The 26,550-nt window shown below is 44.2% G+C and overlaps 1 protein-coding gene across 4 annotated transcripts in view; it reads left to right on the forward strand.

Moving 5' to 3' along the window:
• Positions 1-15,001, forward strand: part of ARFIP1 (ARF interacting protein 1) — a 366,293-nt gene extending 351,292 nt beyond the window's left edge. For all 4 annotated transcript variants that reach the window (XM_078676937.1, XM_078676935.1, XM_078676936.1 and 1 more), the window contains one exon: positions 13,355-15,001. In XM_078676937.1, the coding sequence (XP_078533063.1) occupies positions 13,355-13,510 (156 nt within the window). In that variant the 3' untranslated portion in view covers positions 13,511-15,001. The remainder of the gene's footprint in view (positions 1-13,354) is intronic.
• The last annotated feature ends 11,549 nt before the right edge of the window (positions 15,002-26,550 follow it).

Raw genomic sequence — 26,550 nt, forward strand, 5'->3', positions numbered from 1 at the left:
TCTGTTTTACTGTGGCAGATGCTCATTTACAGTTCAGAGTTTTCCTTTTGGTCTGCGGTCAACCCCAGGGGTATTCACTAAGTGTTTGGCTCCAGTTTCTGCTCATCTCAGGCTTAAGGGTCTGCAGCGGTTTCATTAACTAGATGACTGGTTGGTAAAAGCTCCTTCTTTTCAGCAAGCCTCAAAAGCAACTTCAACCTGCCTACAAATGTTTCATTCCCTGGGGTTAGCTCTCAATTCTCAGAAGTCAGTTCTGCAACCGTCTCAAAGGACACTCTTTCTTGGAGCAGTCCTGGACACTATCCAAGACCAGGCACAGAAAGACAAATACACCCTAATTCTCTAGCGACAAAGCTAAAGGGAAGAAAGTTCGCTTCTGTGAGGCTGATAAAATATCTACTGGGCATGATGTCTTCCGCAAATCTAATGGTGCCTTGCGCTCGTCTCAGAATGAGACCAATACAGGAGGAACTAGACAATGCAATGTTTTCAAGTGACCGGATCGTTCGACAACATGGTGCGAGTAACTCCAGTCATAAAGAAAACTCAGCTCTGATGGCAGTGCTCCAAGAATCTCTCAATAGGGCTAACTTGCCTATCTCGGATGCCGGATTTCGTCCTCACCACTGATGCTTTGCTAGAAGGATGGGGAGCCCACCTATAGGACCAGCGGATAAGGGGCAAGTGGTCCAACGCACTCTCAAAGATGCACTTCAATTTTCTGAAGCTCCGAGCCATTTCTCTAGCCTTACAAGCTTTCCTCCCACGGATTCAATGGGCCTCTGTTCTGATAAGGACAGATAATACCACTTGCATGCATTACCTAAACAAACAAGGAGGCACACGCTTCCACATCCTATCGCAGGAAGCGCAGGAAATCTGGAAGTGGTTTCTTTCTCATCACATCTCCATCAAGGTGGAGCATCTCCTAGGAGTGAAGAACAGTCTGGCGGATATTTTGAGCAGGACTTCCAACTCTTGCCATAAATGGGAGATAGATCAGAAGGTTCTCAAGCCCATCTTCCAAATGTGGGACAAGCCCGACTTGGATCTCTTTGCTTCCAGAATGAACTGGAAATGTCAATTCTTTGCCAGCTGGGAACCAGAAAAAGGTTCATGGAGAAACGCCTTCCTAATAAGGTGGACAGTGATCTTCGCCTACGCGTTCCCTCCTTTTCCGTTAATTCCAAGATTTCTCATAAAACTGAAAAAAGAGCTGTGCCGAATGATTCTCATTGCTCCACTTTTGCCACGCCATCATTGGTTCACAGACCTCCTGCTCTCAGAATGCATATCTTATCACCTTCCAGTATCATCGACACTGTTATTGATTTGCAGGGGCGAGATTTTCCATCCACATCCAGCCCCACTACAGCTACATGCATGGTTACTGAACTCGCTGAATCCAAGGACTTAGACCTGCAGCAAGACTGAAGAGACATCCTTTCTAAAGCAAGGGCACCTTCCACGATTAAAACTTGCACTCTCAAATGGAAACTTTTCTGTTTATGGTGCCTTCCGAACAGCGCGCACCCACTTGAGTCTACTCCAGATAAAATGTTACCCTACCTGCTCTCTTTGGATAAATCCGGCCTTATGTTCATATCTGTTAAGTTGCATCTGGCTGCCATCTCTACTTACAGGAGGTCCTCTGGAGGTTTATCTCTTTGTTCATGTTGACTGGTAAAACAACTTATGAAAGGACTTTTCAGAGTGTATCCTCCGGTAAGAGCACCTCCTCCGGAATGGAGACTTAATCTGGTTCTGGCGCAATTCATGAGCCTATACACAGAGCTGAGCTCAAATATATTTCCTGGAAAGTTGCTTCATTGTTGGCTCTTAGTTCTGCCAGGAGAGTCCACGAAATGTAAGCCTTCACAGTTAAAAGCCTCATCTATGCTTTATTAATGACTACTTTCTCCTTAGAAGGAACCCAGTATTTATTCCAAAGTTACCGTCCACTTTCAATATTAAAGACCGGTTATTCTGTGAACATTCTTTCCTAATCCTAGTTCCCCGGCTGAAAAGGCACTTCATACATTGGATATGAAAAGATACCTCAAATGTTATCTTTTATATACTAAGTGCATCTGGAGATCTGATCAACTGTTTGTGTCCTATGGTGCACAAAAACCAGGTACTGCAGTGACTAAAGCAACAATTGCAAGGTGGATTGCGGCTGCTATTCACTTTTGCGATGCTAAAGCAGGCAGACCACTTTCTTTCAAACATAAGGCTCATTCCACGAGAGGAGTGTCATCCTCAGCGTCGCTTTTTCCTGGAGTGCTATTGGATAAAATTTGCCATGCTGCGACATGGAAGAATGTGCATACATTTACGCTGCATTACTGCTTGTATTTGGCTACGGAGGCAGGAGCAGCTGTCGGACAAGCAGTCTTACGTAATCTTTTCCAATAAGGGTAAGCCTCTGTTTTGGAGGTGATTTAATATTTATGCTAACTCAATGTATTTGCTTCGCATATAATTGCTATTTTTAGCTTTCTCAGTACGTATATGTTTCTATTTTACAGTGTCAAGTATATCACGTAGATATGTGTATGTATATCTATTTGAGGATATCTAATAGCCATTCATATGATAACTGACATACTCTTAACATTAATATTATATAACTGCTTGCTATTCTGATTCAGTATTTCGAAAAACAGAGGTCAAGATGAGGCCACTACAGTCCTCGTTTGGCCTAGGCCACTAAAATATTTTAGGACAGCGTTAGTCAGGTTAAACGTATAGTAGTCCAGGCGGGACTGGTAGTGCAACATATCCTGGGACACAAAGTTTTAGCATGAACTCACATTTATTAACAGCATAAATGACGTATCATAGTATAAGTCTAATAATAGTTCAGGGGCTCACACAACAAGTTAAAAGGGCGTTTAATTGAGGGGTGTTTCTGACATTAAAAATTACGTTGCATTGCTAACAACAATATGCAAACTCCAAGTTAATTAATGGCAGTGATAGAGTTTTGGTTGTAAGGGTTGACGGCGTTTCGATCTCATGAATGTCAGATCATCATCAGGACAAGAGAGGTGTGAGCGATTGAATCTATTAGGGAGAAAACCAAAATTCAAATAATGGTCCCGGGAAAAACAGTTTATATTAACAAATCTAGGAATCAAGTCCCATGTGTTGATCGTCATAACAACCAGTTCTATAGAGCTTACTGGGGATTAGTCTAATTGGTAGCTGTATTAAGTAGCTGCAGAGCGGATATGTGTAATTCCGAAGGGAGATAGTCATGGTCATGTGAATATAGGAGGAGGAAAGGTTACAACCAATCTTTAGAATCCCAGTGACTGCAAGGGGAACATATGTGTGGAAGAGAAAAGGTCATGTTGGTGACAGACTTGTTGACTGGTGGAAGCAGGTATCTTGAAATTCCATCCAGTCAAGGCAAGAACACGGAATAACTGGCGGCATTGCTGACCTGGTCCTGAAGGGTGCGGGAGGTGAAGAGCTTGAGCCGTAATTAGGACGGGTATATGGCAGTCGCGGGTTCCAGCCTAGCTTGGAAATATGCCGGATGCGGCCGATGGGGAGGTGTAATAAGGCATCAGGATTCAAACCAGCCAAGGCAGGGACCCGCAAGAGGGGGCAGCGTTGCTGACCTGGTAGTGAAAAGCACGGGAGGTGAAGGCATCTGTGAATTCACAGACGCCTGCCTTCATTGGCTAACCAGCCCACTCTGGAAAGTATCTGACCCAGATTGCAACCGATCACAGCCGCATGCTTGCTCTGCTCATGGCCCAAGCGCTTCCCCTCTTGCGCCCTTTCCGACCAGGTCAGCTACCTGTTCCTATCGTGACACTGATGCCTGATTTCAGTCACCTCTGGCAAGTTACCAAGCTAGGCTGTAACCCGCCACTGCCACATGCAAGCATTTATTAGGGTTCAAGCGCTTCACCTCTCGTGCTCTTCACTACCAGGTCAGCAACGCTGCCCCCTCTTGTGCATCCCTGCCTTGGCTGGTTTGAATCCTGACGCCTTATTATGCGGATCCAGCGTGGATTCCCATGGGTGGTTGTGCAGAGTGCCACGGTGGATCTGTGGATCTTTGCGCGCCCAAAAGAAAAATGTTTGGGCCCATTTTCTTTCCCATGATGGGTCCTTCACAGACCCTCCCATAAGTCCTATGGGGTCAGGATACTGCTATCCTGACCCCTTTTATCCTAATTTTACTTTATTTTCCCCTCGGAAACCGTGTCCTGATTAACAAAATGGAGGCTGCAACTTTTCTCTCAGGTTGTGGCCAGCCAATCACGACATTGCTGTTGGCGTGTTGATCCATGTCTCTAATTATACATCAATCTTTTTTCTTTTATAGCTCCAAAACTACTGAACAGACTTATACCAAATTACAAAAGGGATTTTTTGTGAACCAAGATCCAGCTTTCAGACAAATTTGCTGTAATTCCGTTCAGTGGTTCATGTTTTAGTTGTGTCTCTATTGGAAATTGCATGGGGGAAAAGCTTTTTGGGAACCCCCTTTTTCTTGGCCCCCGCTCGACGGACCACCCAAAATGTTCCAGACAGCAGCTGAAGTGAGTGGCAAACTAGTTTGGACAATTTGGTAAAGATTTGTCAAACTGCGTCAAAGTTATTAGCAAAACTAAAACTGCTCTGTCTATGAAAAATAGGTCCTACCTATAACTACCTACTGCCGGCCGCCCAGTAGGTGATATAAATACATATAGTTTCCCTTTGTTCACCAATGTTGTTTTATACTCATGATTACAATGCTTCTGCTCTGGTTTGGTGCGACCCATTTTCTAAGTGGCCAAAATAACATTATTAAATGAGGTTATCCTTTAAGAAACTCTGATCCGGAATTAGAATACGGCGTAATTTATACTGCTTCCCTTTGTTTCGTGTTTTATAAGCCAGGCTTTAGTTCTTGTGCCCTGTATCAGAACGGCAAATACTTGCAATTTCTTGGAGTATTTTATTGCTTTTTATTACCATGGGGTTAAAATATGTGCGTGAATTAAGCTAGCTACCCGTTCCTCTGTTAACTGGACACGAAATGTTATTAACTTCTGGGGTTTTTACTTTTAAGAGTTTTTGTGGTGCCACTGCAGCTCTCGCGTCCAAAGACCTGTTGGTGCTCGTGACGCACTTAGATTGCTGTAAGCGCTGTAAACCTCCATGCACGTTTCTTTGAAACACAAAGCGGATTTGTAAATAACGGGGTCCTCCGGCGGCATCGCTGTACTTGTGCTTCACAAAACACCAACCCCCGCCGGACACACAATGCCTTCTTTTGCAGTCTAGGCCCCTATTCATTTTGTAAAAGAGAACCAAAGCAGGAGGCCGCTGAGTATTCAGTCTTTTAAATGTTTGCCTTGCACTTGTAAAAGTTTAATTTGGGTAGAGAGTTTCATTTGGAAGCCGGATAACATCTCTCCAATTCAGGAAGGAGACCGATAATCTGAATGTTCTATTTGTAAAACAGATTTGTTTCCCTTCTTTCAAGTTTAGTCAGATAACCTTAAAGGATTAACAAAATAGCCTCTGTCTTCAGGACCGTGCCAAGTCAAATTTTAATACAAATAAAATTATCTTTGGTGTTCTTAAATATTCTTGCATTAAGCCGTAGTTAATAATCTGGTTGTCCTTTCATATCAGCTTTTCAGTGAATCTGCATTTTGCTTGGTTACTAGGGGCTCGCGGAGAATGTGTTGCTTGTCCCTACTCTCCACCAGCACCCTTCTTAATCCCTAGCAATTGAAGCTAGCTGCTCTAACGTAGCTGCTCTAACGTTTGAGATGTATGGACTTTGTAGGTTATGAAAACTCGCTGCTGAGTGGTAGTGTTTTTACGGTCTGCAGCATTGCATAAAGGTTGTTGTATCTGTTTTGTGTTTTTCTCCCACAAATTTGCCCTTCTCTATGTCGTGGCGCACAATTGTCTTTTGATACCTCCTACCAGGCCCGGCTCCAGGAATTTTTATTTGGGTGGGCCAAGGGTGCATTTGGGTGGGCCACTGCGGGCTCGATTTGTCGCATATATGTCTAGGCAGACCTGCTTCAGGGCCCTCCTTTATCTCTTCTTAGTCTTACAAGGCCCAGTAAAACACACTCTTTTCCAAATCTCTTTCTAAATATTATCACTCTCAAAAAGTGTTTTTTCCATGTAATGTTCCTTTGATGGGAAAGGGTTTCTGAGGTGGGTGTATCTGGCTAGTGACACTTCTCGGGCTCCCTCTGTGCGAGCCTTCAGGGAGAATCCCTCTTCATTACTACCTCCACCTGACCCTGGGCTCTGCAACGCACTCCCTTACAGGCTTGATTATCCACTACTCCTCTCCAGTGAACCTTATCTCACAGCTGACCTTGGGCCCCAGCCCCATATCAGGCACCATCGGGCTCCACTTTCATTTTACCCGGTAAAAACATTAGTAAAATCACCTTCAAAGTTAAAACATTGAATATAGCAGTAAATATAATTAGCACGCAATTTAAAGTATGGTCCACAGTAGCCCTTATGACCCGACTGCTAATTAAATTAACAAAAACAGAAAGGCCATGACAGGGCCGGCTTCAGCGCTAATGCCAAAGTCTTTTTTGGCGCTGCACCATTAACCTCTTTCTACGTAAATACCTTTACTACTGCCTTGCAACAGTGCCCCTCATCCCTCCTTGCCCCCCCCCCTATTGACCTCCTCCTCGGATTCCCTCACTGCCACATGCCTCAAGTGCCCCCTCATCTCCCCATAACTCCTCCCCCTCATCTCCCCATAACTCCTCCCCCTCATGACCTCCTCCTCAGATTCCCTCACTGCCACCCTCCACCAGTGCCCCTCATCTCTTTCTAGCCCATCCCCCTCATGACCTCCTCCTCAGACTTCCTCGCTACCACCCTCTACCAGTGCCCCTTATCTCTCCCTAGCTCCCCCCTCCACCCATTACCTCTTCCCCGGATTCCCTCACTGCCACCCTCAAACAGTGCTCCTCATCTTTACGTAGCCCCTCTCTCATATCAATTTCATTTGTTGTATAGCGCTACTCATATCAATGTAGTGTGTGTCAGTAATTTACACCACGTACACATTATACAGAGACAATCAATCATACAAGTATGTGAATCAGTCTACAGGGAATGCCACATAAGCCAATGAGGATTACAAGGTGTATGAATTTATTTATTTATTTATTTTAAGATTTATAGAGCGCTCAAATACCCAAGGGTGTCTCGGCGCTATGAATCACATGTCATCCATACTGGTGGGCAGTATATTTAAAGAGGGTTGGTCTGGGGAAACGCAACCTTAGGATTTAAAGAGTACGCCAGTGCTTGGGGGTTGGCTTTACTAACAAAAATGTATATCTGCTCAAACAAACTCATTTTAGCAACATTAGACTAATGAAAGACTGGGGAAGTTCTAACTATATTACAAACAAAATAAGCGAAGTTCTAACTATACCATTCATGTTTTTATGCAGCTTTTTGATGACAGTTTATTGGTCACTGTCCTATGAACTTCTGAACTGCAAGTAACACAAGGATCTCTGTGACAAAGGCAGTAACCCTACTACTAACAGACAAATGATTGCTCTCCAGCAGGATCATTAATCACCAGCGTTATCTGGACATTTTGTATTGTCTTATTGTTGTCCTGCATCGGCCATGATAAAAATAAAAACTGTTTAAATGAAGCACTCACAAAGTATGTGTCCTGCTGGGCCTGTACAGATTTTAAAAAGAAAAACAAATAGTAACACATTCTCTTACCTACTCCATTAGTCAAACTTTGTCTCACAGCCTGATGTGATGAGCAGTTGCAGGGGTCAGGAAAGGTGAATAGGAATAAACAAACTTTTTTTCTCCTGAGCTGCATAGAAAAATACATATCCACGCAGCAGAACAGTAGGCAAAGGTTACCCATGTCAAAGAAAGGATTTGTCACCTTTGCCATGTGGAGATGAAGGGGTGAAAAAATAAACAAAGCCTAGTTAACATGTGAATGGTCTTGTAAAGACCTGTGAAGTACTTGGGTGCGGCTGCAATAATCTCTAAAACTGTCTGTGTGTGTGTGCGCCCGGGAAGCTGTCTCGGGCCGGGCTGACACACACGTGCGTTGCGTGCCTGCCTTCAAGCCCTTACTGCGAGGGCCAAGGCTCCTGTTTGGGTGAGTCAGGCTCATGTTTGGGTGAGTCAGGCTCATGTTTGGGTGGGCCGGCCCCCCCAGCCCACCCTCTAGAACCGGGCCTCCCTCCTACAGGCATCAACTGGGCCTTATCGCCCCATTCCCCCTCCTCCCCCGTACTTTTTCTCAGTTAGTAGGTGTGCTCTAAGGAAACTTGATTGTCACTTGCTCCCACTCCCACCTCTGCCTGCTGTCCCCATATTAATTGGAGTGCACTGAAAGTGAGGTAAATTTGTACACTATTCATTGTGAAAAGTCGCTGCTGAACTCCCATTTTTAGGCGCCTTCAGCATTGCGTACACTTTATCATCTGCTGTATGTTTACCTGCCACAAGTAGTTCACGGGCTCCAGTGCACTCTAGTGTCCGCCTCCAGGTGTCAAAAGGTTCACCCTCACCTTTGCTATAGTCTTTGCTCACGTTCCCCTACCCTCAGTGCATTTAATCCTCATCCTCAGGGCATCCAGTCCAAGCTTCCAATTAAAGGGCAGAAGTTAAAGGGCATCTTTCAGCAGCGTATTGACATATTCATCAAATCTGAACGACATTCACAGAAAAAGTATACTTCACTCGAGAATGGTACGAGACTGGAACATGCCTACTCATAAGAGGAAGCAAGGTAGTAGTATACCTGCCCTGTAGAATCGGCAAAGCAGTAGTACTAAAGTCTGATAAAGGTGAGAACAATCGAAAACCACCTATTGCTGCGTACACAGCCCCAGCAGCGTAAAATTGAAGTACAGTATTACCACACTAAAATTAATGTTTTTTGATGCACACATGTTTAGATTCACACTGCCCTATACCATAAATCTGTCGTGCCTGAATCTGAAATGTAGTCTTGGAGCACCTGTGTTATGGTTCTGTGCTGATAACTCTATTTAATATTTTAAGTTCATTTATGATGAAATGGTTATGATCTGTCAGGAACCCCTTTCAGAGGGCCACGGGGCTTGCAAGGGTTATTGGGCCCAACTGCGGTAGCTTAGGCCTTTTTCTCCATATGTCCTTTAGCCCGACCTACTACTACCACTTTACGCCACTCTGCACTACTTTACGCCACTCGGCGCTACTTTACGCCACTCTGCGCCACTCCACGGCTCTACTCCACAACTCTACGCCACTCCACGGCACTCTACTCTACGACACTTTATCCCACTCTAGAACCCTCCACTCTACTCGGCAACACTCTACTCAGCAACACTACTTCATGGCACTCCACTCTAGGACAGGGTAAATAAAGGGTAATAGCGAGGGAATCACTGGCAGAGGTGGTCATTGGGGGGGCGCCAACAAACATTGTCGCACAGGGGGCCACCAGCGCTAAGGCCGGTCCCTTGCGGGCATATTGTGTGCCTCTGAGAAAGTATTCAAGTTAATTGTACTGCATGACTGGCGCTGCGATTAACATGAATACTCACACAATCTGTACTATTTGTCACTGCACCCACACACGCGTTCGGGTCCCTGGTGCACATAGCCTTGGCTGCAGTGCACAGAGACCTTACTCTGCTGCACACTGAGGAACAAAATTAGAGGGAACATTACTCCTGAGTACTGTGCAAGTGTTAAGGGGTTAGAGTTCCAAGATATGTTACCATAAAAAAGAAGAGACTAGTTGTCACAACTACAGGTACACCTAACCTACACCGTTGCACCATAATGTACCTCACTTAAATAGACTGACATGCTCCCTACAATTTTAGATTCTCATTGTGAAGGGGTGAAGGAGGTCCCAATGCTTTACAAATATAAAAAAGGTTTCTAAAGAAGTAAAATGAAACACTTTTACTGGATTTTTTTGAAAATGTTATTCACCAGCAAATCGTCCCACAGTGTCTTGGAAACTCTCCTTACTATCTTCGATTCATATTGAGTGGCAGGCTGTGGTGAGTGAAGGCATATAGGAACAAGCAAGAAGGACGATTCCTCCATATCAATTTACTAATCATAATTGTTATTATCTAGTGCTTCGAACCCCATGTGTCTGCAGTTTTTTAAGCACAGAACATAGTAGGTGTTAATATTACTCATTTTATGAAATTATTTGATTTGTTGCTTATATTGCGCTCATCTATTCCAGGGAGTGACCCACCATAGTAGCAGCTGAAGGTCAGAAAGAAAACACTCTCAGTTTAATGTTAAAAACAGGGTTTCAGCTTCTTTTTAGACATCCTTAGAGTGCTTGAAGCGCATAATTCCTGGGGGAGCCGATTCCACGCTGCCGCACCCAAAAAGAAGTAAGTGATCTGCCTCCAGCTCTCTGTCTACGAATCCTCGGGGTGCGTGCCAGAAATGTATTGTAAGTTCGAAGTTGTCTTGGTGGGTTGTAGAAGCTAAATCTGGTACTCAAGTAGGTAGGTTCTTTGCCATAAAAGGCAGCATGAACCAGCCCCAACAACTTAAATTTCACTCTCTCCCTAATGGAAAGCCAGTGTAGATCCCGAAGATGCAGTCTGAAGCGCGCCCTCCTTGGGAGATTGAGCAGGAGCGGAACTTCTGCATTCCGGATCACCTGAAGTATGTCCAGGAGATATTCTGGAAGGCCTGCATAGATATGGGATGTGATTAGTGTTTGAAGACTGTTTTCTTAGCATGGAATGATAAGAGAGGCAGAAATGTCTTTAGAGATCTAATGAACCCAAAGCAAGTTCCCACCAACCTTTTGATTACGGGACAAAATGACAGCATGTCATCACACCAAATCCCTACATTTTTTAACAGATCTTCTTGGGGATCTGGCAGGGGAGCATTGTCGTGCCAAAAGGGTTAGCCAGAAGAGGAGGAAACTCCGAAATGGAGAATCTCAGTTTTATCCTCATTACTTTTCAGTTGCGCTTTTGCTAGCCAGTGAAAGACTGCAGTAAGACAGGTTTTTACTTGATAGATTTCCAGCTCTGTTCCCTTGTTCAGGAGAAGAGCAACTGTTAGTCATCCGCATAGATCACTTTTGCTTCTAGTTTTTCTGCTAACTGGATTAGCGGGTAAGATAAATATTAATAAGAGTAGGGCTCAACGCTGAACCCTGAGAGACCCTGTTATCCACCTTTTGAGGGCTTGCTGAACAGGGCAATCCAGATTTGTTGGCTTATGTTTCCCAAGAAGGATTTTAACCAGCTCCAGGCTAGCCTCCTATCTCCTGTTGACAATCTAAGATAAGGGCATGCGTAATTGTTTCGAACGCTGCTGATATATCCAATAGTACTGATGCTGTTATACCCCTGGCATCCAGGGTACCCCTAATCGATTCGGCCACCTCTCATAGAGCCGTTTCAGCGCTGTGCATGCCCCTAAAGCCTGATTGACTCAGGTGGAGAAGCCCATTGATCTATGCATACTTCGAGAGTTGTCCATTTACCTGCAAGTACCTTAGAAAAAGCCGGCAATAGTGAAATGGGCCTGTAATTTGATGGGGCAGCAGGATCTGTTGTACGTTTTTTAAGCAGGGGTCGAATCATTGCCTGGCTGTTTCTAGAGATAAATTAAGAATCTTATTGACCAGTGGGTTGATAACCTCCACCCCAGCAGCTAGCAGTTATGGGGTCACGGGACGATCGGGGAACCTGAACATAACGTTTTGAGAGCCGTAAGAGAACCCTCCAAAGAGATGGCTTCAAAGGAGCCAGTTTAGGATTACTTACAGGTAGCTTCATATTTGGAGTTTCTACTTCAAAAGCGGGTATTCTACTAACGCCTATGTTTGCCTGAATGCATTCGACCATGGATGCAAAACAAACAGCCAGTTGTTCACACCATTCGTCTGAGGCCTCCTTGTAGTGAGTGCAGGTTGATGGTGTCATAAAACTCTAAACTATCGTAAAAATCTCTTTTAAATTATTTCATGCTTTCTCAATATGTTCGTCGTAATACATATGTTTAGCTTTTAGTATGGCTGCATAATGGGGCTTTTTTGAAGGAATCTTTATCCACTGAATTATAATCCCTCCTCCACGTACGTTCTAATGTCTTACATTTTTTTCTTTCCCTCAATTTAAGAGTGGACAAGAACCTGGGTTAAGAGTGAGTGTCTCTCGATGCTTTATACTGGAGGGTGGGAGCCTGCTCCTCAGTAACATTTTTGATCCAAATTTAGCCTTTTAGTGTATCGTCCTCGATTATGTCAGATAGCTCAGGAATGTTCTGAGTTAGACCATCCATAAATTCAAGAGGATTGATCTTGTTAAAGGCTTTCACCCTCTGGGTTTGTCCATTAGGAAGCTGATCCCGTTTCATAAGAAGCTGCCATGAAAACCTAATCTAATAGTGATCAGACCAGATTGGAGGTAGAGTGTCTTCCTTTGCAGAGCCACGTTGGAGCAGACTTGGTCCAGTATGTGTCCCCCTTGATGTGTTGGTTTAACTGATTGATGGATTCATTGAATTCAATGGCCTCGCTATCCTTAAGTTTGTCTAAATGTAAACTCAGTTTGACTGACCTTGAAAGAATGTAGAGGAATGGTCCTTGCCTACCAAGTTGGAGTTTGTGACCTGCAGATCGGAGTGATGAGTGTTTAACTCACAGGTTCGACTTGTTGGCACTTGGGTATTTTCAACAAGACAACCTTTGTCATAGTTATTACCGTATAGGGTAGTGTGGAAGCCTCCTTTACCCATTGGCTCCATTCCATATGAAATGCTCAAAGCCTGTATGCATTGTTCACATCCTCCTAAGAACAGTCGCCTTTTCTTCAGTAGCAAGGCTGGTTAAATTGTATTTATTTTGGATACTAACTTTCCGTACTGGCTGCAGTCGGGCCCCAAGTTAGATGGTAATGTTGCTTTTTTCAACTTTGTTATAAAGTGATGAAGTAACGTTGTATTTGCTGCGATTGAAGTGCTTAGCTGGATAATAATGTATTCAGGTGTCTCTCACAAATAGCAATAATAAAATGTATTGTACAGCTAAAAGGCTTGTTGTAAACATTGCTAGTAAAAATCTGTAAATATTTTTTACATTTAAAGTTTGTATTACAGGCATATGGTGACCACATTTAGGTGGCAACATGTTTCTTTTTATTTTTGTGGCATATGCTTCCAATTGAAAAATAAATAAAATAGACATTGCGCCACCTTGCCGAGGCCAGACCTATTGGCTTGCCGTTGCCGTTATTTCTATTTCTCTCTGGCTGCAATATAAGTTGGCTTTCTACCTCATGTCTAATGGATGATATTTTTCAATCCACAGGTTAAAGTTTTGCACAATCAACTTGTTCTCTTCCACAATGCCATTGCAGCCTACTTTGCGGGAAACCAGAAGCAGCTTGAACATACACTTAAACAGTTCCACATCAAACTGAAAACTCCTGGAGGGGACGCACCATCCTGGCTGGAAGAACAGTAAATCCACTTGGCCTAGAAAACGACCACCGTTTGTTTGCCCAAAATCTACAAATACAATGAATGCAATGGGAAAGATGGGACGGGTAGATTTAAATGGAGATTTTTCCTCAAATAGCTTTAATTTTCCATTTTGTAATTCTCTAACAATCAAACTGTTTCAATTTGGATGGGAGTGGAAGAGATGTGCATATATGTACCCAGCCTGATTTCTGTAATTCAGGTTTAGAACACTCGATTTTTGAGGGGTAGGACACATTTCTCTGTAGTTTGAAAGAATTTATTGTAGTTTTGCACTGAAGAGATTTCTGTGGTCGGGCTCTAGCCGCCATAGTGGCTAGCTCTATTTCCAAAGGGATGGTTTACAAGATTTATATACACATCTGATCTTTTTACTACAAAATATTAAACATCTTTAAATATTTGACTTTCATGTAATTTTGTTTGGACAAAAATATATTTTTCAAAAGTAATATTCTAAAATCTTTATGCAGCACTTACCGAAAATAACAATGGCTGCTAAGAAAGACTAATGGTTGGTTTACTAATTCTCAGTAGATAACTTTTTAAATAGCTGATCCAAGTGTCAGTTTGACTTGTAAGAAGTAGACATGTTTCAGAAACAGTTCAGGCTCGCACTTAATGAATTAAACATGTTTGTTTGCGTTAGAAAAATCATATCACTCCAGATAGCTTATTGGGAAAGAGTCGACCAGCAGCAGCCACATTCCATAATCTGTTAATAGACAAAAATCGTAGTAGCCTTAAATCACATCTATGTGCCTTTTATGAGATGTTCCATTTGAAAGTGTGTAAATAAGAATCCAATGGAACCCTTAACTGTTAGCTCAACTCTTCTTGAATCTTAAAGAAGTTTCGAAGAAACATTGTACAAAGGTTGGAATACACATGTTTTTTAGATCACGTTTAAATGTGGCCTTCCAATTCTTGTATTTGTTATGTGGGAGAATAATGGGGCCAGTTCTCTTGTAACTGCAGGATGTACATCGACAGCAGCACATTTACGTGGCTGATATATTGCAATATGTTAAGTACATCTGGCAGTTGGGTGTTTGTCATTCGGTGGAAAGTTCTATTTTTTCCTGGTTGGTTATTTTTAATGAATCTACGTGGAGGATTTATTATTTGCACATGTTCCCTTTCTTTAGATCAATGTTTTATTTTAGTTGAAATGAAGTATAACATAACTTTTACAGTATTTACGACTATATAAATTCTATGATTCCAGTACTGTCTCTAAATGCTTTTGATTTTTTTTTCGTTCAAATGTATGTTTGCAATGCTCATCATTCACAGTGTAACATAAATACAACTCGAAAGCTTAATTAGATAATCATTTGTTATATTTACTCAGATGCTAGCAGAGTTATTATTATTCTGCCCGGATCACTCCTGTAATATTAGTTTGTTTACATTCCCTAATTGTGCCTCCAGTGTGACCTTTTGTATTCATATTAAAAATACGTGCTGCAAATTTGTGTTCTTGAACGTTTTGGGCTGAAAGGTACTCTCTTGAGTTTTGTTGAAGCTCGTAAGAAGTTTCTTCTGTCATGGGAATGTTCCAATATGAATTTAATGCAGAATTTCCATGAAAGCATATACTATACTCAAGAAAATGTCTTGCTGTTGGGTGCCCTGTTCCGTCCAAGACCCTCATATGGTGAGTGGAGTATGTTAGGCCAACTGCTGGAAACTAGCAGTGGGATCATATGAGAGTGTACAAACTTGTGTATGTTTATTATGTGCATACTTGAAGTGTATTTTGCAGCACTGTATGCCATTCACCCAGCATACACTGTTGCCCAATTGACCCGAGCGTTCCACTGGAATGTGTGAGCACAAATGCCTAGTGTGAATTGCGACTGCTCTTTGACCCACAATGAAGAGCTGTCATGTTGAGTGTTGGTGATTTGACTGAGGAGACCACCTTGTTATTTTCCTTTATTTTATGTTCCTTTTTATTTAGTTATTGGCGATTATTCCCACTAGCTTCATGGTTGCATAGCTGGGCCTTAGGTGTACGTAAGGGCTGCAGAAGGTTGGGGAAACGCACACCGTAAACGTGAAGATTAGGCTTTCTAAGATGTCAGTAGGAAATCTTTGAGGGATCCTGATGTTTGTATTCGTTACTACACACTCTGATAATCAAGCCCACATTTCACTATGTACACAATCCTGTATGCACGTGTTTGTATATTGCATGAAGACCTGATACTAGATTTTATCTTGCAGGAAACCTTCCGACCTCTATTTGGACTTTATAATTGATTAAAGTAATCATTGGGAAAGAAGAGGAACTTGCTGAAAGAAAAACAAGAGGATCATCCACAATGTCTCTTTGCAAATGGTTAAACACAAATACAAAGGAGACCTCTTTACAAGGGCTTGGAAACAAGTCCATGAGATGTACCTAAAAGGGGTTGCACCTAGGAGAGGCCCAGAAAATCCAATCTTTCTGCCTTGCAGTGCCTAGAAGTCTCTGCATTGAGGGAGCACCAGCTGATTATAGTACTGCCCCTCAGTTGACCAGTATGGGGAGGTGCTACAGATAGTCAAGGCACAAGACTGTGCCCTGGGGCAGGCATGTAATGAACTTAATTCTGTTTCCCAGGTAAACACAATATAAGTAATATAGAACAGGAATATGCTGAGAAGGTTGAGATTTGAAGAAGTATGAGTTGGTAACTGCCCTAATTGGAAAACGTATTCCATAGGCCAAACCCCAGAGACTTTTAGTGGCATGGATGTGAAACCTCCAAGTGTACCTCATTGGCTCTCTTCACCTTCCAAAGGTTACTAACTAATGGGCATAAAAGTAACCCAAGGAAACCCAGTGGCCATTGCTACTCAGTGATTCAAATATTCTGCATATCTAGCTGGTTGAAGCTCAAGTACATCACAAAGAAACTCCAGACACAATTCTACAAGAGGCTTGAGCAGGGATATCCTATGAGAGTACCCTAGAAGGGAGAAGGAATACTAAGTGGCACAACATTTTAAGAAGGTGTGGGCATATTGGCAAAGCCTGGGAGACAGGATCCATGACAAACCCAATCATTGTTCTGTTTAGAGTCCTTCCTGTTATTGATTAAAGTTGAGAGATGGAGATTCAAATAGTCTGATCGTAAGACGCACACTCAGAAAACATTATCTGCACCCTGCAGTCAAATAATGAAAACGGTCATAATATAGATGTCAGTCTGCTTTGTTTACCCTCTCCTGAATGAGGCACAGTTTGGACCATGGGCTCAAAATTTCACACAGGATGTTCTCACTCTGATGGAAATGTATGTACAGGAAGATCTGATGGGGAATAGGGATTAAACAACGGGTGTCACTATGGGTTCCTTTTATGGAGATCAAACCTGAGATGTCCCTAGTTGACCAGACTATTGTGAAATAATGTACTCAGGACTTGATAAACTTTATCTCTACAAATGTTCCAAGTGGGGAACATTGAGGTGTCATAAAGCAGAATTTCCTGGTATGATTAAACTTATTACAGTCTATGGCCATCAGACACGTTTTTGAAAAATGTCCTTTGCCCGTTGACTAATTTGATTAAATGCAGCAGGAGCATCATAAATACTGTTGTCGCGTTTTGCATACTGGGCCTAAAACGTTTTATTAACATTTTCTGGATTTGATTTTATTCATTTAAACTTTGGCTACCACGATACTACTAAGTTGGTCCTCTAATAAATCTTGTTTTATGCTGAAAAGGACTGGTTTTTCAGAGGATGTTCAATTACCAAACGAGGACCAAGATTAGGATAATTGCTACTCTCAAATTGATATCATTCAATGTTTAATAAATCTGACAGAGACTTCTAGCTGCAGATTCCTTACCTTTGACGTTCCCCAGGCATCAGGCTAAATCTGAAAACTTTTGCTGAGCAATAACCCTTGCACGTGGTGTCGGGGGCCTCCTTTCGGCTCTCTGTGACGTCATTGGCTATTACATTGCGGTGCCTATATAGGTGCCAACCAGGCGTGCGGACGTCAGTTCTTTTCTCCCCGCGCCAATTAAACGCATATCCGGGTAGAGCTACCCCTCTGCCGCTTTTTTGGATAGCTTTTTCTCTGCTTTTGTCTAAATTCTTGGAAGGCAGGTTTCAAACCATGCAGGGCTTGTTCCCACATGACGTGGGTTACCAATCGCCATTGCGTATGTCTTTGGTGTCTCGAGCGCGACCACGACACAAAGTTGTATTTGGACTGTCTGGCGATGGCTCCGAACATCTTGAGGGAGCGAGCGATGAAGCTGCTCTTGGCCCCTCAGTGGACACTGTCAAACGAGACTCCGAGGCGGTCACTATCCTGTTCTAAGAAGAGGAGGTCGCGGGACTGCTCCAGAGGCCTCTTCCTCCCATTTAAGGTCCTCGGGACACTCTGGGAAGAGGCACAAGAAGAAAAAGAAATCCAATCGGACTTCGTCTTTACCTTTAACTGGTGTCAGTCATTGAGAGAGGTAAGGAGCACGAACGCTCTAGGCCTGGTTCCATGGAGCCAGAGTCAACTTTGCGCCACCCCCACCTTTCCGGGAACCAGAGCGACTCCCGCTCAAGTGAAATAATTTTACGAGGCCATGCGCTGCGTATTTGAGCAGAATGACCCAACTGGGTCGGAGGGGGTCCCATTGGGTTTGATGCCATCGGCTTCGGCCACGATGCCGGTGGGGCTTCAGGGATCCAAACCTGGATCCGGTTCAACACCAGCCGTGTCACTGCAACCTTCCCCGGCGTCGAACCCAAAGGCAGTGCCTCGGACGTCGCCGATGCCCGTCGGAGGCGCAATCCCCATGCTCATCCCCGACGACATGGAGCATAGATCTCTGCCGATTCCGATGTTGTCAGAAGCCAGAGGTTCTATGTTATCACCTGAGCACTTTGAAGACATGCTAGGCTCAGGAGAGGAATGGGAGGGGTCTGGGGACCCTCAAGAGAACCAGGATGTCTCTGAGGAGACTTTGGACTGGTATGGGGAACTTGGGGAGGCCTATGCAATGGTGGTAAAGAGGGCAGCCCAGGTCATAGGACTGGAGCTGCCCTCAGTACAGGTCAGGACAAATCTCCTGACTAAGGTGTTTCAACCTTTGGCTCCACTTCGGAACCCCTGTTACCCTTTAATGAGGCACTTAACGGACGTCCTTCTAGGAACTTAGTCCAAGCCTAGCACATGGGCTCCTGTGAATAGGACAATTGCACGCCACCATTTCCCAGCTCCAGGCAACTCTAAGTTCCTCAGCCAACACCCCACCCCAGAGAGTTTGGTGGTGCAGGCCTCTACTTCCCAAGGCGCATTCTCTTCTGCCCCTCTGGATAGGGAATCCAAGAGGCTGGATTCATTTGGGAAGAAGATGTTTTCTTCCTCCTGCCTGGCATTAAGGTAGGTCAATACCGTGTGCTTATTAGGCCGTTTTACCCATGCTCTATGGGAGACTGTTGCGCAAGTACTGTCACAAGTCCCAGAGGAGGCCTGGGCTGTGCTCTGTCAAGCTGTCAAGGACGGGAAGGATGAAGCAAAATTCGCTATACGGTGTGGGTTAGATACAACCCATTCACTGAGCAGATTGATTTCAACAATGGTGGCCCTGAGACGCCACGCCTGGCTTTGTTCTACTGACTTCTCGGGCAATGTCCAAGCCAGTTTGATGTACATGCCCGTTGATGGAACCCGCCTTTTTGGGGGAAAGGCAGACTCGGCCCTGGTCACATTCAAGGACTCTCGTGCTATGGCCGGATCCTTGGGCCTTTCCTTTACTCCTCGTGGCCAGTCTTCCTTTCGCTCCTTTCGTGGCAGCGGAAGGAGTTTCCAGCCGTGTCAGCCCTATCCCAGCCACCGTCCTGCACAGACTGCTCAAGGCGTGCATGGACGCGGTGCATTCCGATCTCGGAATGGAGGCGAGAAGCCGTCTACCACGCTGCCCCTGGCAGCCGCAGCCTCCAAGCATTCCAAGCACTCCAAGTCTGGATTCTGCAGTACCACACTACTGCAGTTGGTGGGTGAATTCGTCCAGGAGGGCTATTCTCTACCTTTCCTTTCTTTTCATCCTACTATTCTGCCAAGTCAGGAACAGCTGATGGAGGATCATTTGAAATTGCTCCAAGAGGAAGTTACGGCTGTCTTGGCCAAGGCAGCTGTAGAAAGTGTCCCAGTTTCAGAAGTAGGTAGTGGCTGTTGTTCCTGCTACTTTCTGATTCAGAAGAAGGGGCTATGGCCCATTTTAGATCTTCGGACCGTCAGTCTTTTCCTCAAGGAAGAGAAATTAAAAATGCTTACTCTGGCTCAGGTCTTGTCTGCCCTAGACCAAGAAGACTGGATGCTAGCGTTGGACCTGCAGAATGCAAATTTTCATATTACCATCCTGCGGTTCAAGGTAGGCCATGAGCACTTTCATTTTACCATGCTCCCCTTTGACCTTACCAGTGCTCCTCGGGTGTTCACCAAGGGGATGGCGGTGGTCGCAGCACATCTGCGCAGGTTATGGGTGTCAGTCTTCCCCCTACTTCGACAACTGCCTGTTGAAGGTGTCTTCGTCCCAGGCAGTCGTCTTCCACCATCAGACTATGGCAAACCTCCTGCATTCGCTGGGGTTCTTTATAAGCGTACCGAAGTCACACTGGACTCCTTCTCAGTCGCTCCCTTTCATCGGAGCTGTTCTGGACTCAGTGCAGTTTCACGCTTATTTTCCCCAGCAGCGAGTCCAGGATATTAAGCCTCTATCCTGGATTTCTCTGAGACTGACTCTTAGGCTGTTTGGTATCCTAGCCTCCAGCATCCTGTTGGTAAGACACGCAAGATGGCGTATGCGGGCTGTGAAGTGGGGCTTTCAAGTTGCAATTGACAGAGCATCGGGGCAATCTCACCGACTTGGTTCAGATCTCGGAAGGAACTGTGAAAGATCTGCAGTGGTGCATGACGAACCGCGAATGGGTCGATGGCAGACCCCTCTCCCTTCATCAACCAGATCACAAGGTTGTGAGAGATGCGTCATTTCTGGGATGAGATTGCCACCTGGAAGAGGTGGTGATCAGGGGACACTGGTCTCTGGTGGAATTGGATCTCCACATAATTTAATTGGAGCTCCGAGCGATTAGCTTGGCATTGAAAGCATTTCTTCCCTCTGTCAAGGGAAAGCAAGTGCAGGTGTTCACGGACAACACTACCGCCACGTAATACTGCCACAGTAGGGCAGGGTGGGGCCATGGACTCTTTGTCGAGAGGCCCTGCATCTCTGGACATGGCTGGAACAGCAGAGCATAACCCTTGTGGTTCCACACTTGGCAGGTTCTCTGAACACCGGGGCGGACGAGCTCAGCCATCGATGCCTAGAGGATCACAAATGGCATCTCCAGTCAGAGGTGGCGCAAAGTCTCTTTCAGCAGTGAGGAGAACCTTCTTTGCTCCCCTACATCCCTCTAAGGAGGAGGAGCGTCTCCACCTCCTGGACCCAAAAAGAGCGTTGTCATTCTACCTTCACCGCACAAAAGAGTTCCGGCGTATCTACAGTCCCTTGGTAGTATCCGTATTACCTACTCTGTGGCCAGTTTTTTAGTGGCAGCATATAGAATCAAAACAAGGTCCTTGTCTGCCACTGCTGTAATTCAAACTTAGGAAATAATGTGTAGTATGACTAGTCCAAATTTCTTGCCCTGTCTATTTTGCACACTATGTATATAATGACTGTTTTGTATGAACTATATACAATCAATTTGGATGTTTTAAATTGTATATATTGTTTGTTTGTTTTTATGGCTTTTATGATTTTAAAAAAATCGAATAAAGCCTATTTTGACTGACTGACTGACTGACTGACTGAGTTCCGGGTGTACGACCAACTCTTTGTGGGGTATGTGGGAGCAACGAAGGGAAGGGCTGTGCAGAAAAGGACCATCTCTTGCTAGGTCATTCTCTTCAACACATTGTGTTATGCCTTGGTGAAGAAGCAGCCCCCTGAGGGATGAAGAGCCCATTCAACAAGGGGAAAAGCTGCGACTAAAGCCTTGGCTGAGGGCGTCCCAATCCAAGACATCTGTCAGGCAGCGACGTGGGCATCTTTGCACACGTTCGCAAAACATTACTGCCTCGATAGGCAAGTGCGCAGGGATGAATATTTTGCCCGTTCAGTCCTGCAAGACTTCTTAGTCTAGAATGTAAGTGCGCAACCCACCGCCGGGATGGTATGGCTTGTGTATCTGATTCAAAGTTAAGGAATCTGCAGCTAGAAGTCTCTATCAGATGAACATGTTACTTACCTTCGGTAACCCATTATCTCAGAGACTCTTATCTAGCTGCAGATTTCTTACAGCCCCACCCATGCCTCCCAGCTTTGTGGACTGATATTGTAGGACTGGGGTTGGTCTCCTTTTCAGGGCACTAGCTTTGCACTTTGTCTACGTTAGTTGCTAAGTGGCTCTGCGCTTCTGCCGTGGAAAAAACAAAAAGTACTGACGTACGCGCGCCTGGGTGGCGCCTATATAGGCACTGTGGCTTCCTAACCGGCACTGCTGACGACGTCACGTGGAGCCGAATGGAGCCACCCGACGCTGCACGCAAGGGGTATTGCTCAGCAAAAGTTTCCGGATCCAGCCTGACGTCTGGGAAATTCAAAGGTAAGGAATCTGCAACTTGATAGTCTCTACCAGACAATGTATTACCGAAGGTAAGTAACTTGTTCGTCAATACACAGACTAAAGGTGTATCAATCAAAGATTTTACCCACAAGCAAACAATGAGTCAGAATCAGCGCGTTTAGTTTGAATCTCAAAGCTTTAATTTCTATTCAAGGGTAAAGAAACATTTAAATAAATAGCATACAATCCTAAATTAGACTGTATTAGATTTAATAAAGCAATATCAAACCCTGTTAGATCCAGTGATAGAGGGATAAATCTTCCTCAGCCAGGGAGATTTCGGATGACTATAGCATATGGATCAACAGGAAATCAGTTGAGCCTCATACAGACCGTTGGGAAAGTTCATATAGTTCCAGGTGATCTGTTCCAGTTTGTCGAAGACAGGTAATCTATCTCAGTCTGTCGCTGTAACGTCACAGTTAAGCAGCATGAAGCGAACCCATTCAGCAGAAAAGCTTCCACTACGCTAACATACCAGCCGGCAGCAGATAGCAGTATTACATCATATTTCGCGTTGTCTTTAGATGTTTAAGCCGTCCGTCTCAATGCTGCGAAATGGGTGAGCAAGAAAACCAAGCTTAGTTCCAAAGTTTGAGCAATTATACTCCCTGGGTTCCGGGGTAACACCCCTTAACATCATCAAGAATATCAGACCACTCTGTCCCATTGGTTGTCTTTGATAGGATGAGGTAGTAGGTAAAAGTATACAATCCGGAAGAATTAAATAATCCAGGTTACGTAGCTACCTTAAACTATTGCAAGTTTAGTCATATGAACAATTAGATTATTTCAGAGAGTAAGCAAGATCATACCTTTGTATTTCAAGAAACTATACTAGCATGTAACAGTTTTTGTTACAAGTTCGGTCAAACTGTGCTACATATGTCAAAGAAAGCAATTGAAAGTTAGAGCACAAGTGGCAACTTTACGAAAAGTTCCCATAGGCTTCAGACTATTCAGTTCATAAATTCATATTTGAAAAAGAAAGGAAAGTAAGCAAATTGTGAGGGCTACATGAAATACATTTCACTTCACGATGCTAAAATGTGAATCTCGCATTGCATAACTATTAATCTCTCACATAAATGTATTAATAAACATTTCAATCAATTCATAAATAATTCATGTATGGGGTACTAATAACATTTTGAAAATGTCACTGTTTCACGCATATAGAATATATATAGGCTTTCTTTGCATATATGTCATTAGGCACACACATTCAAAGGTGCATTTAAGGCAAGATTTACAGAAAACAGCTTCAACTAAAGCCCGTGTGGTATCTACTTTTCTTTTGTCATTTTCAGTGCAAACGTTACACATGAAATATTGTTTACCTTTAACACTTGAAACGTTAATTTTTCTATATAGAATCTTTGTTAATATTATTGTCACATCGGTTAACTCTTAAATCAATGTCAAACAAATGTGTTCAATTTCATATCTATTTAACCCTTTCGCTGCGGCGGCAATTCCGCCGCAGCGCTAAGGGGGTGAGGCGGCCGCGCGGCGCTCCGACGCTTATGACGGAACCGCTCTGTCATGGCCCTCGGGTGGGCTTTGCTTGTGACGGAACGGTTCCGTCATGGCCCGCCCGCTCAATGAAACGCGCCGCGCAGGCGCGGCGAGCGGGCCATGACGGAACCGCTCCGTTACCAGCACAGCCCACCCGAGGGGCGTGATGGAGCGGTTCCGTCATAAGCGTGGGAGGGGTTAAAGGTAAACATAGAACATAACATGAGCTTATTGTAGCATTTTGTATGCTTTTACGATGCAGACTCTAAATCAGAATTACATTTTGTCATTTTCCAGAAACGTGGATCTTAACACAGGTTAGTCATAAAGTAGTGTCACAAATCGTTCTCTTTTTAAATTGTCGCAAATTTGGAAGAGGAAACCCTATACTCTGTCAATTCCCCCTTTGATGGTGAATCAAGCCATCGCACTCTTATCTTTATTTTATCTGATGTCATATTTATTGTGCTGATGTCTTCATAAGTTTTAGCCTAGATTGCGCTAACGCTATTAGTTCATCATAGTAACCACACTGTCTCTTCAAGTTCAATTTCTGATTACTTTCTTTTTTAATATAATTTCTTTCTAATCATTATTTGTATGCAGATAGCAATAGTTAGTATAGGTGCTAATATTGTTCCCACTAAACTACCTCCCAAAGTTGCAAACCATCTTCCCACAGAAGTAACCCCTTTCCCAATTGATTCCCAAGCTCCATCAACCTTAAGTTCATCCAAATCTTTTCCCAAGTGGGTAATGTCGCTAAGATATCCCCACAAATCTTTACTTTTGTCAGGGATACAAATACAACATTGTTGAACTTTCAGAATCCGGCAGACTCTGCCTTCTTTTGGAAGAAGGATGTCTAATGCAAGTTTGTTTTGTAACACCATAGATCTGATAGCAACCATTTCAGTGTCTATGGCAAGGAAACCTCCAGCTGTTTCAGTTGAGAAACGATCAACTACAGTAGAAAGTTTTCAAATGTTGTAAAAATTTAGAATCACCCCTACTGATCGTATTATTGCACCAAAGATATCCCCAATGACTTCAGCAACACTTACCCCCTTCTTAAGTGTGTATGGTTAAATTGTTTGGTTCCCTCTGTTTGTCCCACGTGATACACTTTTGGAACTACTAAACCTATACAGTAGCATTCATACCATTGTTTTAGTAGCCTTTAATTGATATTTTCCCCACAGATACAATATATTCCTAGAAATACAGGATCTACTCCTCCAAGATACAAACCTCACCATCCCACAATTTGGAAGGTGTGATAACATTCACTGGAACCAACAAATGTATTGTTAAATTCAGTTCTGCATCGTAATATGCATAGCTTTCCCTTATGTTGTGAATCCAGAGCCATTGCAGATTGTGCATCACCCTTTTTAATGTTGTGCATCACCCTTTTTAGGGCTCCTGCCTACGTTGCAGTTCGCAGCACTGCTCGCGCAGCAAGAGCCCTTTTGTATGGGGTTCTGAAAGTTGCTCACACGCTTGTGCGTGTGATCAGGCTTTCGCCGGCTGCCATTGGGTTTAGCGTGTTTATTAAAAATAATGCACGCAATTCATCAAAGGCGGGCGCATGTCCCGTCTTTGCTCCGCCCATTCCTACCTTTGGCCAGCACGCGCAGCAGCGTGTGTTCACCTCGCTGCCGCCCCCCGCTCCTCTATGGTGCACACGCACCACTTTTTTTTTATACATACGTCGGCACGTGGGTTTACATTTTTAAAACACATTTTATCTTAATGATGCAAACACCGTTCCCACATGACGGGCTTGCGGTTTCGGAAGATGTGATTTTTCTATGCGCAGATGCCCCAAATTAAAAACAAGACACCGAGCAGGCAAATAAAGTGAGGAGAATTCTTATTTCGCGTGAACGCGTGATGTGCTCCCCCCATCGCCTGACACTGCGGGCTCGAGTACACCAACTCCATGACCCTTCAAAGACTCGCCCCTGTTGTTCCCCCCTCGTGACCACCTCGGCTGTAATCTGGAACCTTAAAGCCCGCTTCAAATACGCGCCTCACTGAGAGGAGGCAGGAGGCGCATGCACACCGCCACTTCCAGCACAGTCTTGACAGACGTTCGTCTCCAGAAGAGCTGCCTTACGCACTCAGCATTCATAGCCACCTGCGTGAAGCTAAGCTCAGGGGCTCTCGTGCCAGCACTGGGGCTGGGCATGTAGCAGGTAGGTAAAGGCAGAAGGTCAGAAGCTAGGATGTGATTGCTTGGGTGCCCAGTTGGATGTGATCAGGGCTTTAAGAGGAATGAAAAAACCCGGGGGTCTCGCAAAAGCGCGCCGCCGATGTAATTAAGGGAGTGATTTAAAAACATGTTTGCTAAGAAATCTGTACTAAGCATTGTGCGTCCCCGACTGTAAATGTGCTGCTTCTGTCATTATATCCAGATAAATTATACAAGTAACGTTTCTCCTAGAAGAAGCCAGGACTATTGGCTTTGCCAGTGGTTAGTTGCATAAACTAAATAAGCAACAACTTTGGCTTCGCTGTATGTAAATAATATTGAAAATGCTACAGTTCTGTAATTATTAACTATAAGGATAGTCATTGACGTTGCATTAAAGGCACTTAAGGGTGGGACTGCTGCAGTTAAAGATTTTTTTTCACCCTGAAGACGAGGGCTAAAACGGAGAGCCCAATAGGGACCTGTATCAGCACATGCTTTTTAGAACTGCAGTTGCGGGGCACCGGCGGGACTCGGCCAACTTAAAGCCCGGAATGTGACGTGCCTGCAATAGATTTGGACCCTCATGGAGGGTGTACATTGGGGGGGGGGGGGGGGGGGGGGGTGATGGTAGGCTGGCAAATTGAAATTCATACAACCTTCATTGATGTC

The sequence above is a fragment of the Lissotriton helveticus genome, chromosome 2_1, assembly GCF_964261635.1.
Source record: "Lissotriton helveticus chromosome 2_1, aLisHel1.1, whole genome shotgun sequence".
NCBI classification, from domain to species: Eukaryota; Metazoa; Chordata; class Amphibia; order Caudata; family Salamandridae; genus Lissotriton; species Lissotriton helveticus.